The sequence below is a fragment of the Ornithorhynchus anatinus genome, chromosome 5, assembly GCF_004115215.2.
Source record: "Ornithorhynchus anatinus isolate Pmale09 chromosome 5, mOrnAna1.pri.v4, whole genome shotgun sequence".
In the NCBI taxonomy this organism is placed as follows: domain Eukaryota; kingdom Metazoa; phylum Chordata; class Mammalia; order Monotremata; family Ornithorhynchidae; genus Ornithorhynchus; species Ornithorhynchus anatinus.
In genome coordinates, this window is record NC_041732.1 from 97,738,252 (window position 1) to 97,756,160 (window position 17,909).

The following is a 17,909-nucleotide window of genomic DNA, read 5'->3' on the forward strand; positions in this document are numbered from 1 at the left end:
GAATGCTTAATGAGTGCAGAGCATTGTACTAACTGCTTGGCAGAATACAAAATGAATGAACAGTGGAATCCATCAATCAATAGTATCAGTGCCCAATGCTTAGAACAGGGTCCAGTGCTTAGTATAGGACCTGTGCCTCATACATAGTAAGTCCTTAACAAATGCCATAAAAAAAGTATTTATTAAGCACTTAATCTGCATAGAGTGCTGTACTAAGTCCCTGGGAGAGGACAAAAGAGTTAATAGTCATGACCCCTGCCCTCAAGGAGCATAGAATTTAAGCCAGCATTTGCCTTATTGCAAGTGCTTGACTCCTATTACAATCATGATTATTTTGAACAGGCGGGCTGGCAGCCAGAGAGTTTGCTTCTTCGCACCTGTAACCAGCATTTCCCCTTAAGCGCATTCACTGAGGTGGCTGAGGGAGTTTTTCCAGGGATTTAGGGGTGTAGATGAAGCCGAACACACGTTTTAGGCAAAGAAAATGTCATCACCTGGAGAGAGAGAGAGAGAGAGAGAAACGTTTTAGCTGATTGTATTCTGCAAAGCCCTTTCTGATTTAAAATGGCCATTAGGTTATTTGGCCACTAATGGCTGATGTCATGGAGCACTGCAGTACATTTAGGGGCCTGGATAAGAGCCAGGAGGCTTGGTAGCATGTCATTTTGAAAATAACATCCCTGGGAGGGTTTCTGCTCTAGTTCACATTCATTTTATATGGTTCAGAAGTCACTTGATGGGAAACAGAGTGGCTCAGTAGCTGGCGCAGTGGAAAGAGCACGGGCTTTGGAGTCAGGGCTCATGAGTTCGAATCCCAGCTCTGCCACTTGTCGGCTGTGTGACTGTGGGCAAGTCACTTAACTTCTCTGTGCCTCAGTTCCCTCATCTGTAAAATGGGGATTAAGACTGTGAGCCCCACGTGGGACAACCTGATTGCCCTATGTCTACCCCAGCGCTTAGAACAGTGCTCGGCACATAGTAAGCGCTTAACAAATACCAACATTATTATTATTATTAAAGAACCTGGGAGTCAAGGTATCCAGGTTCCGATCCTGGCCCCGCCCCTTGCCTGCGGTGTGACTTTGGACAGGTCACCCAACTTCTCTTGGCCTCAGTTTTCTCTTTTGTAAAATGCGGGCTCAGCACCACTTCTCCCTTCCCTAAAAAACAGCATGGCCTAGTGGATGGGAGTCAGAAGGACCTTGGTTCTAATCCTAGCTCTGCCACTTGTCTGCTGTGTGACCTTGGGCAAGTCACGTCACTTCTCTGTTCCTCAGTTACCTCATCTGTAAAATGGAGAATAAAATTGTAAGCCCCATGTGGGACAGGGACTCTGTCCAACCTCATTTCTTTGTATCTATTCCAATGTTTAGAACAGTGCTTGGCACATGTTAAGTGCTTAACAAATGCTATTATTATTTTATTATCATTATACAGTAAGCCCATATGGGATAGGGACTGAGTCCCCACCTGATTATCATGTATCCACTCAGCATTCAATACAGTGTTTTGCACATAGTAAGCACTTAACAATTATTATTAATATCACTATTATTAATCATTATTATTATAGGCAATGTCTGCTCAGGTTCAGAGGAAAAATAATCTTTACTGAAGGAGTGCTTCTTAACTCACCCATTTATTTAAAGTCATCTGAGAAGATTGCCTATCTCCACACAGTCATCATCTTGAATTGGTTAATTAGTACTTTGTACAGAGCAGGATACTACATATTCATTCAGTCAGTCAGTTGTATTTATTGAACACTTACTGTGTGCAGAGCACTGTACTAAGCCCTTTGGAAAATACAGTACAACAGTAAATGGACACATTACCTGCCCACAACGACCTTACAGTTTAGAGGGAAGAGCTTAGGTATTTGGGAGAATACAGCGGGATGGAGTTAGTGCCCATCCCCCAAGGAGCTTATCTCCTAAAGGGGGAGACAGACGGGCAGGGAATGTGTTTGTTTATTGTTATATTGTGCTATCCCAAGCACTTAGTACAATGCTCTGTGCATAGTAAGTGCTCAGGAAATATGATTGAGTTGAATGAACATTAAAATGAATTCCTGAGTGGAGAAATGGCAGATTGTAAGGATGTGTATATAAGTTCTGGGAGTGGGGTGACTATCAATGTACTTAAGTAGACGAGATCCAAGTACGTAAAGTACACAGAAGGGAAGGTAAATATGAGAAGTCAGGGAAAGCCGCATGGGGGAGATGTGATTTTAGTAGAGCTAGGTAGTCGGAAGAATGGGGGATTGTTGGATATGAAGTGGGAAGAGGTTCCAGGCCAGAGGAAGGAGACAGACATGTGAGGACTTTGGTGGTGAGAGAGATAAGATCAAGATATGGGTTGATATTAGGGGAACAAAGTGTGCTGGTTGAGTCCTAGTAAAAGATTTGCAAGGTAAGGAAGGAGATGGAGAACTGAATGAGCGTCTTCAAGGCAATGGTCAAGAGTTACTCCTGGATGCGGAGACAGATGGGTAAGCTTTGGAGGCTTTTGAACAGAGGGGAGATATGAACAGAACATTTTTAAAGAAACAAAAGATCCAGGCACAGAGGGAAGTATGGACTGGAGTTGAGAGAGTTAGGAGTCAGGGAAGTCAGCTCTGGGCCGGATGCAGTAGTCAAGGAGGGATACGTATCCTTGGCTCAGCAGTGGTAGCTGTTGGGATGCAGAAGAGGAGGATTCTAAAGATGTGAAGGTAGAACCAACAGAATTTGATGATAGACTGAATGTGTGGGTTGAATAAGAGAGATGAGTCAAGGATAATGCCAATATTCCGGGCTTGTGAGACAGGAAGAATGGAGAACAATTTTTGTAGAGTTAGCAGCCCTTGTTTCTTCTAGTATTAGTCCCTTTTCACTTCAATCTCTTCTGTGTACCCTAAGTTTCACATCTCATCGTTGGAGCATTTCCTCTCTTAAAAAAATTGATCTTGAAATTTTGCTTCTTTTGGTGAACCACTTGCTTCGAGACATTCAAGGACTTTTTTCCCCCCAGACTCTTGGAATAATAATTATTGTGGTTTGTTAAGCGATTACTATGTGCCAGACATTGTACTAAGGGCTGCGGTAGATACAGTGAAATCAGATCAGTTGCAGACCCTGTCCTGCAAGGGGCTCATCATCCAAGGGGGAGGGAGAACATATGTTGAATGCTGATTTTACAGATGAGGAAAGTGAGGCCTGGAGAAGTTAAGTGACTTGCCCAGAGTCATGTAGCATAGCTTGTAGTTGCACAGATTTGTCTGTTTGAAAAACTCCTGAATTCAGCACACTGTATATTCACTGGATTCAGGATTATATTTTCTTTTGGACATGAACTCACAACTGTTCATTCATTCAATAGTATTTATTGAGCGCTTACTATGTGCAGAGCACTGTACTAAGCACTTGGAATATACAGTTCAGCAACAGATAGAGACAATCCCTGCCCAATGACGGGCTTACAGTCTAATAAGGGGAGACAGACAAAACTAGACAACATAATCACGATAAATAGAATCAAGGGGATGTACACCTCATTAACAAAATAAATAGGGTAATAAAAATATATACAAATGAGCAGTGCTGAAGGGAGGGGAACTACTTCTTTTTAGTTTTTGAAGCATCTCAGTTGCTAGTTATAGTGTCCTGCTGCAGCCTTCTTCATGCAAGGGACCTGCCAGGTTTGAGCAAGGGAAGAAGCAAGCCTTAATGCAAAGAGCACAGTATTGAGAGTCAGAGGACCTGGGTTCTAATCCCTCGCTCTGCCACTTGTCTGCTGTGTGACCTTGGACAAATCACATAACTTCTTTGTGCCTCCTTTCCCTCAACTGTAAATTGGAGGCTCAATACATAGTAATAATTACACTGTAAGCCCATCAATGGGCAGAGATTGTCTCCATCTGTTGCTGAATTGTACATTCCAAGTGCTTAGTACAGTGCACTGCACATAGTAAGCACTCAATAAATACTATTGAATGAATGAATAATATTTATGGTATTTTTAAGTGCTTACTTATGTGCCAGGCACTATACTAAGCGCTGGGGGAATACAAGCAAATAGGGTTGGACATAGTCCCTTCCCACATGGGGCTCAAAGTCTTAATCCTCATTTTACAGATGAGGTGACTGAAGCCCAGAGAAGTGAATTGCCCATGTTCACATAGCAGACAAGTGGCATGGTCAAGATTTGAACCCATGTCCTTCTAATAATAATAATAATGTTGGTATTTGTTAAGCGCTTATATGTGCCGAGCACTGTTCTAAGCGCTGGGGTAGACACAGGGGAATCAGGTTGTCCCACGTGGGGCTCACAGTCTTAATCCCCATTTTACAGATGAGGTAACTGAGGCACAGAGAGGTTAAGTGACTTGCCCAAAGTCACACAGCTGACAAGTGGCCGAGCCGGGATTCGAACCCATGACCTCTGACTCCAAAGCCCGTGCTCTTTCCACTAAGCCACGCTGCTTCTCTAACTCTCTGCCTGTGCTCTATCCACTAGACCATTCTGCTTCTGCCTGTTCTCTCTCCTTCTTAGGCTGTAAGCCCCATGTGGGATGGGGACTATGTCTGACCTGATTATTTTGAATCTACCCAAACACTTAGTACAATGTTTTTAGCACACAGTAAGCACTTAACAAATACCACCATTATTTTCATTTTATCTCAGCAGAAGTTAAAAAGGGGCTCCAGGGAATTTTTCTTTCTGATTCCTGCTGGTAGAACCTGTTTTTCTATTATAAAGAAAATCAGTCCTGATTGAATCCATTCTCATGATACGAAGATTGGCTAACTCTTGATCAACCTATGGTTTTAGATTCAGAGAGTTGCAGAATGTTTGCTTTATCCACATTTGAAGTAAGTGATTATTAATAAACCTGTGAGTCAGTGACTTTGAGAAAGTCAGAACCTTTCTCAGAGAAAATTAATTTTCCCTGGACATTCTCCAAAACCAGGCAGGAAGAGTGAAATTAAGTCTCTGAGAATCTGTCATATGTGGACTTACAGAGTTTGTGTTTTATTACTCTGTATTTTCTCTAGGTAAATCAGTCATTTATGAAAAGATATAAAGAAGTTCTCAGATAGGAAGGGGATGGCACCCTGTAGCTCTTTTTCATTAGAAGACTTGTAATTATTTTATCAACAAAAAGACAAAATGATGTTTGATGATATGACCGCCTCAATACTAATGTTGTTTTCTGCGCAGGAACAATTGACAAAATTATCAAGTACTAGTCAACTGGGTAATTATGCTAGACAGCTACTAAATAGTTTGAAACTTCCTCATTCCCCTGCGTTGATTTTTCTACCTGTGCAATAATATTGGCAATTCTAAGCCTACACTTTGGAAAGAGATCTTCTTGCCCAGCTTCATGAAATTATCTTCATTAGATGCAGTCACCCCTCATCCCATCAAATAAGGTGTAATTCAAAAGCCTCTCTGAGTGGAAATGGTTTCTTATTCTGTCTAGTTGGGGGAAGGCCTCTTGATTTCTTAACTCTCTGTTAAAGGGCTAGTCAGTCAGTCAGTCATTTTTACTGAGAACTTGTATGCAGAGCACTGTACTGAGAGCATGGGAGAGTACAATATAACAAGAAACGGAGACATTCCCTGCCCACGATGAGTTTACAGTCAAGAGAAGTATGTCTGTATCCATTTGAATCATTTCTTAAAAGACAGGAATGGTGACTTTCCTCCCTTGTTTTTCCAATGGGGAAGAAACCACATTACGTTTAGCGGGATGGAGCTGATTTTAAGTATTTCTTTTCGAAGGCAGCCCTGCAGTGCTCTCACGATGCCCTGGTTCTGTATAGTGGCAGAGCGGCTGAGTGCATCGGGAAAGCAGGAGGAAATAGAAGCCTGAGCTGCTTCTTCCTCCCTGTCATCTCCTCCAAGAGGCCTTCCCTGCGTATGCCCTCCTTTCCTCTTCTCTCCCTTCTGCCTCACCCCTACTTGCTCCCTCCCTGCACCACCGCTCCCAGCCCCACAGCAGTTATGTACATATCTGTCATTTATTTATTTTTTATATTCATGTCTGTCTCCCCCTCTAGACTCTAAGTTAGTTGTGGGCGGAGAATATATTTGTTGTTATATTGTACTCTCCCAAGTGCTTAGTACAGTGCTCTGCACATAAGGACCTCTTTGCTGACCTCCTTGCTCCCATACTTTGCTGCCGAGATCATTTTCCTACAGAAATGGTTAGTCCATGTTTCCCAACTCCTTAAGAAACTCCAGTCGTTGCTCATCCACCTCTGTATCAAACAGAAACTCCTCACCTTCAGCTTTAAAGCGGTCAAACACCTTGCCCCCTCCTATCTCACCTCACTACTCTCCTACTCCAACCCAGCCTAAACACTGTGCGCCTCCAATGCCAACCTACTCATTGTACCTTGATCTTGTCTGTTGTGCTGCAAACCTCTTGCCCACATCCTGCCTCTGGCCTGGAATGCCCACCCTCTTTATATCTGACAAACAATTACTCTCCCCCCGCCTTCAAAGCCATATTGAAAGCACATCTCCTCCAAGAGGCCTTCCCTGACTAAGCCCTCATTTCCTTTTCTCCCGTTCCCTTCTGCGTCACTCTGATTTGCTCCCTTTATTCACCCGCACCTCAGCTCCACAGCACTAATGTACATATTGGTAATTTATATTAATATCTGTCTCTCCTTTTATACTTGTAAGTTCTTTGAGGGTGGGGAATGTATCTGTTACATTCTTTTATTGTATTCTCCCAAGCCATTAGTACAGTGCTTTCCACACAGTAAGTGTTCAATAAACACAATTGATTGATTGAGTGTTAGATTGATTCAGCACCATTTTGAAGGACAAAAAGAACACAATCAAGCTGAGTAGAAAGAAAAGATGGTTCCTTATGAGAGTGGCTTGTATAACTGTTTGGCAGTGATTTTGGAAGAGGTCCATAATTTCTAAATTCCTCTTCTAGCCCACAACTCTAAGCATCCCTAGGGACCAATTAATCAACCATATTTATTGATCGCTTACTGTGTGTGGAGCTCTGTACTAAGCGATTGGGAGAGTTCAATATAATAGAGTTGGTAGGCCCATTTCCCTGCCCACAGTGAGGTTACAGTATAGAGGGGGAGACATTCATTAATACAAATAAATGAGAATCAGCGTGGCTCAGTGGAAAGAACATGGGCTTGGGAGTCAGAGGTTGTGGGTTCTAATCCCTGCTCCGCCACTTGTCAGCTGTGTGACTTTGGGTAACTCACTAAAAGTCTCCGAGCCTCAGCTACCTCATCTGTAAAATGGGGATTAAGACTATGAGCCCCATATGGGACAACCTGATTGCCTTGTATCTACCCCAGTGCTTAGAATAGTGCTAGGTACATAATATGTGCTTAACCAATGCTGTCATTATTAAACAAATTAAATTAATCACCACCCCCCAGGACTGTAAACCCATTGTGGGCAGGGAATGTGTCTACCAACTCCATACTACTGTTTCTCCCAAAAGCTTAGTATAGTGCTCTATAATAATAATGATGATGGTGTTTGTTAAGCACTTACTATGTGCCAAGCACTGTGCTAAGCGTTGGGGTAGATACAAGATAATGGGGCTCACAGACTTAATCCCCATTTTACAGATGAGGTAACTGAGGCACAGAGAAGTTAAGTGACTTGTCCAAGGTCACACAGCTGATAAGTGGTGGAGCCGGGATTAGAACCCACGGCCTCTGATTCCCAAGCCCGTGCTCTTTCCACTAAGCCATGCTGCTTTTCACACAGTATACACAATATACTGTCTTCTATACAGTATGTCTTCTATACACAGTAAGTGCTCTATAAATACAATACTGTAAACGCGATTGATTAAATTAATTTTGGATAGATTTACAGTAGCACCATAAGTCTGAGGGAGAGTCAAATAATGTGTTCAAATTCATTCATTCATTCAATAGTATTTATTGAGCGCTTACTATGTGCAGAGCACTGTACTAAGCGCTTGGGATGAACAAGTCGGCAACAGATAGAGACAGTCCCTGCCGTTTGACGGGCTTACAGTCTAATCGGGGGAGACGGACAGACAAGAACAATGGCACTAAACAGCGTCAAGGGGAAGAACATCTCGTAAAAACAGTGGCAACTAAATAGAATCAAGGCGATGTACAATTCATTAACAAAATAAATAGGGTAACGAAAATATATACAGTTAAGCGGACGAGTACAGTGCTGTGGGGATGGGAAGGGAGAGGTGGAGGAGCAGAGGGAAAAGGGGAAAATGAGGCTTTAGCTGCGGAGAGGTAAAGGGGGGATGGCAGAGGGAGTAGAGGGGGAAGAGGAGCTCAGTCTGGGAAGGCCTCTTGGAGGAGGTGATTTTTAAGTAAGGTTTTGAAGAGGGAAAGAGAATCAGTTTGGCGGAGGTGAGGAGGGAGGGCGTTCCAGGACCGCGGGAGGACGTGACCCAGGGGTCGACGGCGGGATAGGCGAGACCGAGGGACGGCGAGGAGGTGGGCGGCAGAGGAGCGGAGCGTGCGGGGTGGGCGGTAGAAAGAGAGAAGGGAGGAGAGGTAGGAAGGGGCAAGGTGATGGAGAGCCTTGAAGCCTAGAGTGAGGAGTTTTTGTTTGGAGCGGAGGTCGATAGGCAACCACTGGAGTTGTTTAAGAAGGGGAGTGACATGCCCAGATTGTTTCTGCAGGAAGATGAGCCGGGCAGCGGAGTGAAGAATAGACCGGAGCGGGGCGAGAGAGGAGGAAGGGAGGTCGGAGAGAAGGCTGACACAGTAGTCTAGCCGGGATATAACGAGAGCCCGTAATAGTAAGGTAGCCGTTTGGGTGGAGAGGAAAGGGCGGATCTTGGCGATATTGTAGAGGTGAAACCGGCAGGTCTTGGTAACGGATAGGATGTGTGGGGTGAACGAGAGGGACGAGTCAAGGATGACACCGAGATTGCGGGCCTGCAGGACGGGAAGGATGGTCGTGCCATCCACGGTGACGGAGAAGTCTGGGAGCGGACCGGGCTTGGGAGGGAAGATGAGGAGCTCAGTCTTGCTCATGTTGAGTTTTAGGTGGCGGGCCGACATCCAGGTGGAGACGTCCCGGAGGCAGGAGGAGATGCGAGCCTGAAGGGAGGGGGAGAGGACAGGGGCGGAGATGTAGATCTGCGTGTCATCTGCGTAGAGATGGTAGTCAAAGCCGTGAGAGCGGATGAGTTCACCGAGGGAGTGAGTGTAAATGGAGAACAGAAGAGGGCCAAGAACTGACCCTTGAGGAACTCCAAGTGCAAGGGAGAACTACCTCCATGGAAGGGCACTTAAAACTCCAAAACAATAACTCTGTTTCACACAGAGTTACCCTTGGGGCTGGAAAGTAGAGCTGAAGTACAAGCAGGTAACCATGACCTTACTGGTTTCTCCACTCCTTTTCTGGTGCTGTAAGCTCATTTGGGTCAGGGAATGTGTCTGCTTATTGTTATATTGTACTCTCCCAAGAGCTTCGCTCTGCACACAGTATTCACTCAATAAATACGATTGACTGACTGGCAGACTAACTGGTGCCGGTGACACCTGGGTTGGTGATCAGCACTGGAAATGAACCTCCGGGCGGAAAGAGGGCGGAGGCTTATGGGAGATCTAAAATTCCGCCCTGGATCCTGTGCAAGTAAAGAAGAACATTTACTCATGACTGTAGGTCAAAGCCATAGAGCTTCATGTTTGCTAAATTTTAGATACTAATTAATTCAGGCTAAGAGCAAAATACTCATTCCACTCCACTCTGATACATTCAGTCAATTAATTAAATTGGTATTTATTGAGCGTTATACTAAGCAGAGCACTATGCTAAGCACTTGTACAGTGCAACAGAATTAGCAGATACATTTCCTGCCCTTAATGAACTTACAGTCTAGAGTGGGAAACGGACATTGGAATGAATTAACAAATAATTTATAATTTATAATATAGAGATATGTACATGAGTGCTATGGGATTGTGGATGGGGTGAATATCAAATGTCCAAAGGTCACAGATCGAAGTGCGTAGATAATGCAGAAGGGAGAGTGAGTTTGGGAAAGAGGGCTTAATTGTGGAAGACCTCTAGGCATAGATGTGACCTCATTAATGCTTTCAAAGTGGAGAGATTGGTCTGGTGTATACGTAGAGGGAGGGAGTTCCAGCTTCCCTCATTGCTTGTACACCAGATGACCCTTACATATCCATCTCATTGCGTGTACACCAGGCATGCAAGGTTTTTGCTTTTTGAGTTTTTTTGGTAAAAACTCTGACACTTGAAATAACTAATCATGATGTTTAAGACTCGTAAATTCACCAGACACCGAGATGTGATAAGCACTTTCTGTGTGGGAATCACTGTACTGAGTGCTGGGATAGATACAAGATAATCAGGATGGACACTGCCCCACAAAGGGCTAAAAGTGGGAGGGAGAAGAGACAATGAATCCCCCACATTACCATTGAGAAAACTAAGGCACAGAGACATTAAGTCACTTTCCCAAGGTCACACAGCAGGCCAGTGGAAGAAGAGGCTTAGAACTCAGGTCTTCTGATTCTGGACCCTTTCTCCTAGACCATGCTGCTTCCCATTGTAGTGGTACTTCTATGACTCCCTAGTAACAGAAGTATCACTTATTAATTTCTCACTTGGTGTACCACACTGTACTAGGCCCTTAGAAAGTACAGATTAATAAAGTGATGCATTACCTGCCCACGAAGAGAATGACCTGTCTTCATCAGTGTTTTTTATTGAGCACATACAGTTTGCAGAGCACTGTACTCAGCACTTGGGAGGGTACAATACCATCACTGCTCAATAAATACTATTGAATGAATGAATGAATCACTACCATGTGATATTTATTAAGAGCTTACTAAATGTCATGCACTGTTCTAAGTGCTGCAGTAGAAGCAAGGTCATCAGTTGGATACAGTCCCTCTTCTGCATGAGTCTCTCAGTCTTAATCTCCAGTTTACGGGTGAAGTAACTGAGGCATTCAGAAGTGAAGTGACTTGCCCAGGGTCACACAGCAGACAGCTGAGACTAGAACCCAGTCATGCCTCCCAGGCCTGTGCTCTGTCAACTAAGCCACACTGCTTCTCAGCTACAGCAGAGTTGGTAAACATGTTCCCTTGCCCACAACGAGCTCGCAGTCTAATAAGTCATAATGTTCACACCCCATGGACTCACAAAGTCTTGAGGAAGTGGACATATAATAATAATGTTGGTATTTGTTAAGCATTTACTATGTGCAGAGCACTGTTTAAAGTGCTGGGATAGATACAGGGTGATAGGTTGTCCCACGTGGGGCTCACAGTTTTAATCCCCATTTTCCATATGAGGGAACTGAGGCCCAAAGAAGTGAAGTGACTTGCCCACAGTCACACAGCTGACAAGTGGCAGAGTCAGAAATCGAATCCATGATCTCTGACTCCCAAGCCCGGGCTCTTTCCACTAAACCACGCTGCTTCGCATATGACAGGGTGGCATTCATTGGCCCACCCTGGAGCTGGATACCTTCACCTCACCATCAAGCCCTTGCCCACATCCTCTCTCTAGCCCGGAACTGCCTCCCCCTGCTTCTGCAACAGATCACCACTCTCTCCCCACCCTCAAAAGCCTCCTTAAAATCCCATCTCCTCCAAAAAGCCTTACCCAACCAAGCCCTCATTTCCCTTACTCCCTCTCCCTGCTACATCACCTTTACACTTGGATTTGTGCTCTTTAAGCAGTTACTATTCACCACATCCTCAGCCCCACAGCACTTATGTACGTATCGCAGTCATAGGTCACACTTGTCTGCTGTATGACTGTGGGCAAATCACTTCACTTCTCTGTGCCTCAGTTACCTCATCTGTAAAATGGGGATTAAGACTGTGAGCCTCATGTGGGACAATCTGATTACCCTGTATCTACCCCAGCGCTTAGAACAGTGCTCTAGACATAGTAAGTGCTCAACAAATACCAACATCATTATCATTATTATTATTATCTCTAATTCATTTTAATGTCTGTCTCCCCCCTAGACTGTAAGCTTTTTGCCAGCAGGGAACATCTACCAACTTGATTGCATTGTACACTCCCAAGAGCTTAGAACAATGCTTTCTTTGCTCATACTACGTTGTCAATAAAGATGATTGATTAGTTGATTAATTGAACCTGACCCCTGGTCTGCTTGGCTCATCGTGACTCTGACCTCAAAGTCAGAGGACTTGAGTGGAACCAAAAACACCTGGTGGTCACCATGCCCTCATTGGCTAGAACCATGGCTCTTTTGGGCCAACGGCTGGAGGCTATTGAGACCTTTCAGTGTTTCCAAACTGCCCTGCAATTCGCTTGTGGCAGATACAGTCTCTGTTCTATCCTCTCCTGGATCCTTCTTCTCACTGTGTTTTCCATCCGAAGGTGCTCTGATCCATCTCTCTATCTGTGTATCTATCTCTATGAGAAGCAGTGTTGTGTAGTGGATAGAGCCTTGATATTGGATTTAGGAGGTCAAGAGTTTTAATCCCAGCTCTGCTATTTGTTTGCTATGTGATTTCAGGCAAATCCCTTCACTTCTCTGTACCTCACTTACCTCATCTGTAAATTGGGGATTGAGATTGAGAGCCCTATGTGGGACAGGAACTGTGTCCAACCTGCTTTGCTTGTGTCCACTTCAGCGCTTAGTACAGTGCGTGGTATGTAGTAAGTGCTTAACAAATACCATAATTATTATTATTATCTACTCCTGGGGTCATTTTAGGTTTTTTTTCTGCTCTGGATTAAGGAGGTTTATATTTTTCAATTCCTGTTTATTTTCACCACAGGAGCAAAAAATTTGAAGACAACTTCGGGTCAGGCTTGTTGTCCTACCCCTGGCTGCCGGGGAATTGGCCACATCCGAGGTCCTCGTTACGCGGGCCACCACAGGTAAGGTTATTCCTTTTGGAGTTCCCTACTAAATAAGGCACGTCAGCAGAGAAAAACTGACTTGGCCTAGCGCCATAGGGGAATGAAGCCCCAACAGGTATCGCACAGTGGTACCTCTTCTGCTCTCCCACCTATAATCTGGGCCCTTTGAGGAACAGAGACTGCCTGATTTGATGTCTTTGCACTGTGCACAGTACTTGGGCTAGGGTAAGCACTTAAAGAAATATATGAATTCATTAATACTACCACTTACAAGAATCTGCAGGCCCCCATACCTAAATTTCTTGCCATTTATGCCTTGCCCATCATGTGCCTTGTGTGATGATAATAATGATAATGTTTGTTAATCACCATTTTTTTTGAATTGGTATTTATGCTTAATGCTTTTTTTTTATGGTACTTGGTAAGTGTTTACTATATGCCAGGCACTGTACTAAGCACTAGGGGAGATACAAGATAATGAGCCTGGGAACATATCTTGTCCCACATGGGTCTCATAGTCTGAATTGGAAGGGGAGGGATTTAATTCCCATTTTACAGAAGAGGTCACTGAGACACAGAAAAGTTAAGTGACTTGCCTAATGTCACATAGCAGACCAGTGGAGGAACCAGGATTAAAATCCAGTTCCTTCTGACACCCGGGCCCATGTTCTATCAACGATTCCGGCTCTACCTCTAGTCGATTCATGTCTCTCTGATTCTTTCTTTTCCACCAGGAGAAATGGCATGAGAGAAAGTTGGTTGTGCCATAAACATAAGTCAATATTCAAATGAATGCAGAAATAGTGTTCTCTTTTTCCTATTCCAATTCTGCTAAGCCTGTAAATTAATAATAATAATTCTGGTACTTGTGCTTACTGTGTGTCAAGCATTGTAGTGAGCTCTGGTGTACCCTGAGGTACTCTGGGGTACGTACAAGTAAATCAGCTTAGACACAGCTCCTGTTCCACACAGGGCTCCCACTCTAAGCCAGAGGGAGTAGGAATGAATCCCTCTTTTGCAGAGAGGTAACTGAGGCACAGAGAAGTTAAGTGACTAGCCCAAGGTCACCCAGCAGACATGTGGGAGAGCTGAGGTTAGAACGTAGGACTTCTGACTCCCAGGCCCGTGCTCATTCCATTAGGCCACAGTCCTTCTCATGGTTAATGGGTAAAAATTGGTTAAAGTAAATCAAATCCTTTATTTCCAGAACTACATTCACCTCATGGTGACATAACTAATCATTGTAGTGCTAGAAACCAGGACATATGTGAACGCAAGTGATTTTTCACACAATGTACTGAAAGCACATGGTATGCGTTAACTCAAACATTGTTTAATTGAAACGGCAGATTCTCCTAACCTTGGGTGTCTGAGCAAGAAGGCAGAAATACGTCCTTGGAGACTCAGGTTTAAAACACAGAGGAAGGAAAATCCATTCAACTGCTAACTTCCATTTAAGATTAACAACTTCAGTGATATCAAGATTTCAGAAATGCAAAAAAAATTAAATAAGCTCCCCAAGGGAAAACAGTAGAGTTACAATTTGTAATTTTCTTAGGATATTTAAGCACTTACTGTTCTAAGTACTTACCATACTCCCCCTCTAGACTGTAAGATACCTATGGGCAGGAAATGTGTCTATCAAATTTATTATATTTTCCCAAGCACTTATTATGATGCTCTACACACAGTAAGTCCTTATTAATAACAATAATAAAAGGTATTTCTTAAGTGCTTACTATGTGCCAAGCACTCTTCTGAGCGCTGGGGCAGATACAAGGTAATCAGGTTGTCCCACGTGGGGCTCACAGTCTTAATCCCCATTTTACTGATGAGGTAACTGAGGCACAGACAAGTTAAGTGACTTGCCCAAGTCACCCAGAAGACAAGTGGCAGAACCGGGATTAGATAAATATGATTGGTAGACTGATAAGAACTAGGGTTAAAAACTAGTTAATCATGTCATAAACAATCCCAGTCCCACATCGGGAGTACAGCCTAAATTGGAGGGAAGATTAAGTCCTCACAGATGAGGACAAAGAAGTTAACTAATTTGCCTTAAGGTCACATAGCAAACAAGTGGCAGAACAGAGATTAGAAGCCAAATCCTCTGAATCCCAGGCCTGTCATTTTCCCATTAGGTCATTCATCCATTCATTCAGTTGTATTTATTGAATGCTTACAGTGTGCAGAGCACTGTACTAAGCACTTGGAAACTACAATATGGCAAAAAATAGAGACAATCTCTACCCATCAACAGGCTCACATTCTAGAAGGGGAGAGACAAGTCATGCCGCTTAGTAATAATAATAATAATAGCTATGGTATTCATTAATCACTTACTATGTGCCTGCCACTGTACTTAGTGCTGGGGTAGGTAGAAACAAATTGGGTTTGACACAGTCCCTGTCCCACCTGTTTTCTGATGGGTAGGAGGTGGAAAATGTTCAGTTAACCCTGAGGCTGGAAGAGGGTCTCGTTCCTTATTTATCTTTGTGGTTTCAAATGATAGCCATCTTTATCCTGCTGGAATTTCTAAGTTTGGACATTGAAATAAGCAAATGTTTATCTGCAAAAACGTGTCCAGTGAGCATAATCTCACTGTGAGCGGGGAACCTATCTACCAACTCTGTTGTATTCCAGTCTCCTCAAGTTCTCAGTACTGTGTTCTGCACACAGTAAGTGCTCACTGAATACCATTGAAGATGAATATGATATCAAATCAACCAATCAACAATATTTATTGAGCGCGTACTGTGTGCAGAGCACTGAGGTATGATTTATTTCTTTGAAAGCAGAGTACTATCTGTTTTTCTGTGGATCACTGCTCCCAAACTTCACTTGGCAAGCCATCAGCCTCGTTTGCTAACAATGCACACAAACTAAATGAACAGATTTCTATTCCTCTATGATTGACAAGGCTGGGGTGTTTTGGCATTACCCGTAATTCTGGTATTTGTTTTCATGCGGTGTAGATTGCAGTATTCTTCAATTTTATGCTTCCTAAGGGAAAACCACATTGATTTACAATATTTCTCTTCTGAGGAAGGCATCGAGGGTATTTTCCTTGTTGCTATGTGTACATTACTGCAAGAGTTTTACCATAACACAGTCGACATTATGGGATCATGATATTGCCTAGAGGACAATAAAATGAGGGAAATGGGACCCGCAGACAAGTAAAGAAATATTTATGGAATACTTTCAGGCCTCCAAGTCTCTTCCTCCAACACGTTGGGGAAAATCAGCAAACACTTTGTATTTCCTCCACTCTGATACTCCACTGGAAGTTTGTACTCTATACAAACCAAATCCCGATTCTTGAGTGTCCAAGCAGGCTGAGATCTGCCTCCAGTCGCTTTGGTCAGTGAGCACCAGCCAGAGTTCCAGAAGGTCATGGGTTCTAATCCCAGCTCTACCACTTGTCTACTGTGTGACCTTCAGCAACTTCACTTTCCTGTGCCCCAGTTGCCTCATCTGTAAAATGGGGATTGAGACTGTGAACCCCACATGGGACAGGGATTGTGTCCAACCCAATTTGCTCATATCCACTCCAGTGCTTAGTACAGTGCTTGGCACATAGTAAGTACTTAACAAATACCATCATTATCATTCTTACTATTAGTACTCCATCAGTCCAGGTAGCAATTGCAATAGCATGTGAGTTGATTAAGGGCATCATTGTCCAGTGGGTAGAGCACGGGCCTTGGAGTCAGAAGGACCTTGGTTCTAATTCTGGGTCCACCACTTGTCTGCTGTGTGACCTAGGGAAAATCACTTCTCTTCTCTGTGCCTCAGCTTCCTCATTTGTGAAATGGGGACTAAGACTGTGAGCCCCATGTGGGACAGGGATTGTGTCCAACCTGACTTGTACCCACCCCAGTGCTTGGTACAGTGGGGCACAATTATCATTATTATTATTATTTTTATCATTATTATTATTAGCTTGTATCTACCCCAGGGTTTAGTACAATGCCTGATACATAGTCAGCGGCTTACACATAAATAAATTGATTGATTGATGGATTGGTAGAAGTTCACATTCCTACCTTTGCTTTGAATCCACCTGAGTTTAGGAAAGAATGAAACCCAAATCTAAAGAACATTTAATGGGACATTTATCCTCCCTCTTTCTCTTTCCTCTGCCTACTGAGACAGTAGTTGAGGTAGCATTAGTACTTTTTGAGGGTCCAGTGCAAAAGTAAGAGACGATGCATTCCCTGCCCAAAAGAAGCTCACACTGTATTGTAGGATACAGGCATAAAAATATTTGCAAATGGAGTAGAAAGTAAATAATTGTATGTCTCATTTGGAAGATAACATGCGGAAGAGCACAGATAGGGGATCGTGAGTTTGGACTTAAATTCCAGCTCTGCCACTTGCTTGCAGGGTGAGCTGGGGTAAGTCACTTATCCTCTTTGGACCTCAGTTTTCTCATCTGTAAAATGGGGATGAGACAGATCGTGAGCACTATTCGGGAGAGGTACTGTTGCTGATTTCCTAGCCTTGCATCTTCCTCAGTGCTTAGCCCATAGCAAATGTGTAATAAATGCCATAATTGCTAATTGGATAAACACATATCCACAAAGCATTAGAGTTAATTGAACATTTTCAGCCTCCTGCCTTTCAGAAACCTGCCACAGAATCGCCCAGAGCGTGCAAGGATGTGAGGCTGCCATTACTGCATATTTTGTTTCCACACATTGGACCAATCTCTCATCTCAGGTCACGTGTGACCATCACTCTGCTCCCCACCCATAACTCAGTCAATGATAGTTATTGAGCGCTGTGTGCAGATCACTGTTTTAACTCTTGTGGGAGTACAAAAATTTAATAGAAAGAATCTACAAGGAGTGTACAATTAAAGTACCTTACAGATGGAAGTGAGAAGCGCGCGTGTTTTTAGGTCTTTATTCAAGCCTATATGGATAAATAGAGCTGTATTATTGTCACCTAGAATCTCTTCTGTCCTATGAAATCAACACGTTACCGAGGCAGAGTTTGTGTTGTCTAATCAAGCTTAGAGTTTTGCCATTGAGAGATAC

At 43.5% G+C, this 17,909-nt stretch overlaps 1 protein-coding gene across 1 annotated transcript in view; it reads left to right on the forward strand.

Annotated features, from left to right (window-relative positions):
- Nucleotides 1-17,909, forward strand: part of L3MBTL4 (L3MBTL histone methyl-lysine binding protein 4) — a 437,216-nt gene that overhangs the window by 213,018 nt on the left and 206,289 nt on the right. The window contains exon 14 of the mRNA XM_029064475.2: nucleotides 12,780-12,882. Coding sequence (XP_028920308.1) covers nucleotides 12,780-12,882 — 103 coding nt within the window. The remainder of the gene's footprint in view (nucleotides 1-12,779; nucleotides 12,883-17,909) is intronic.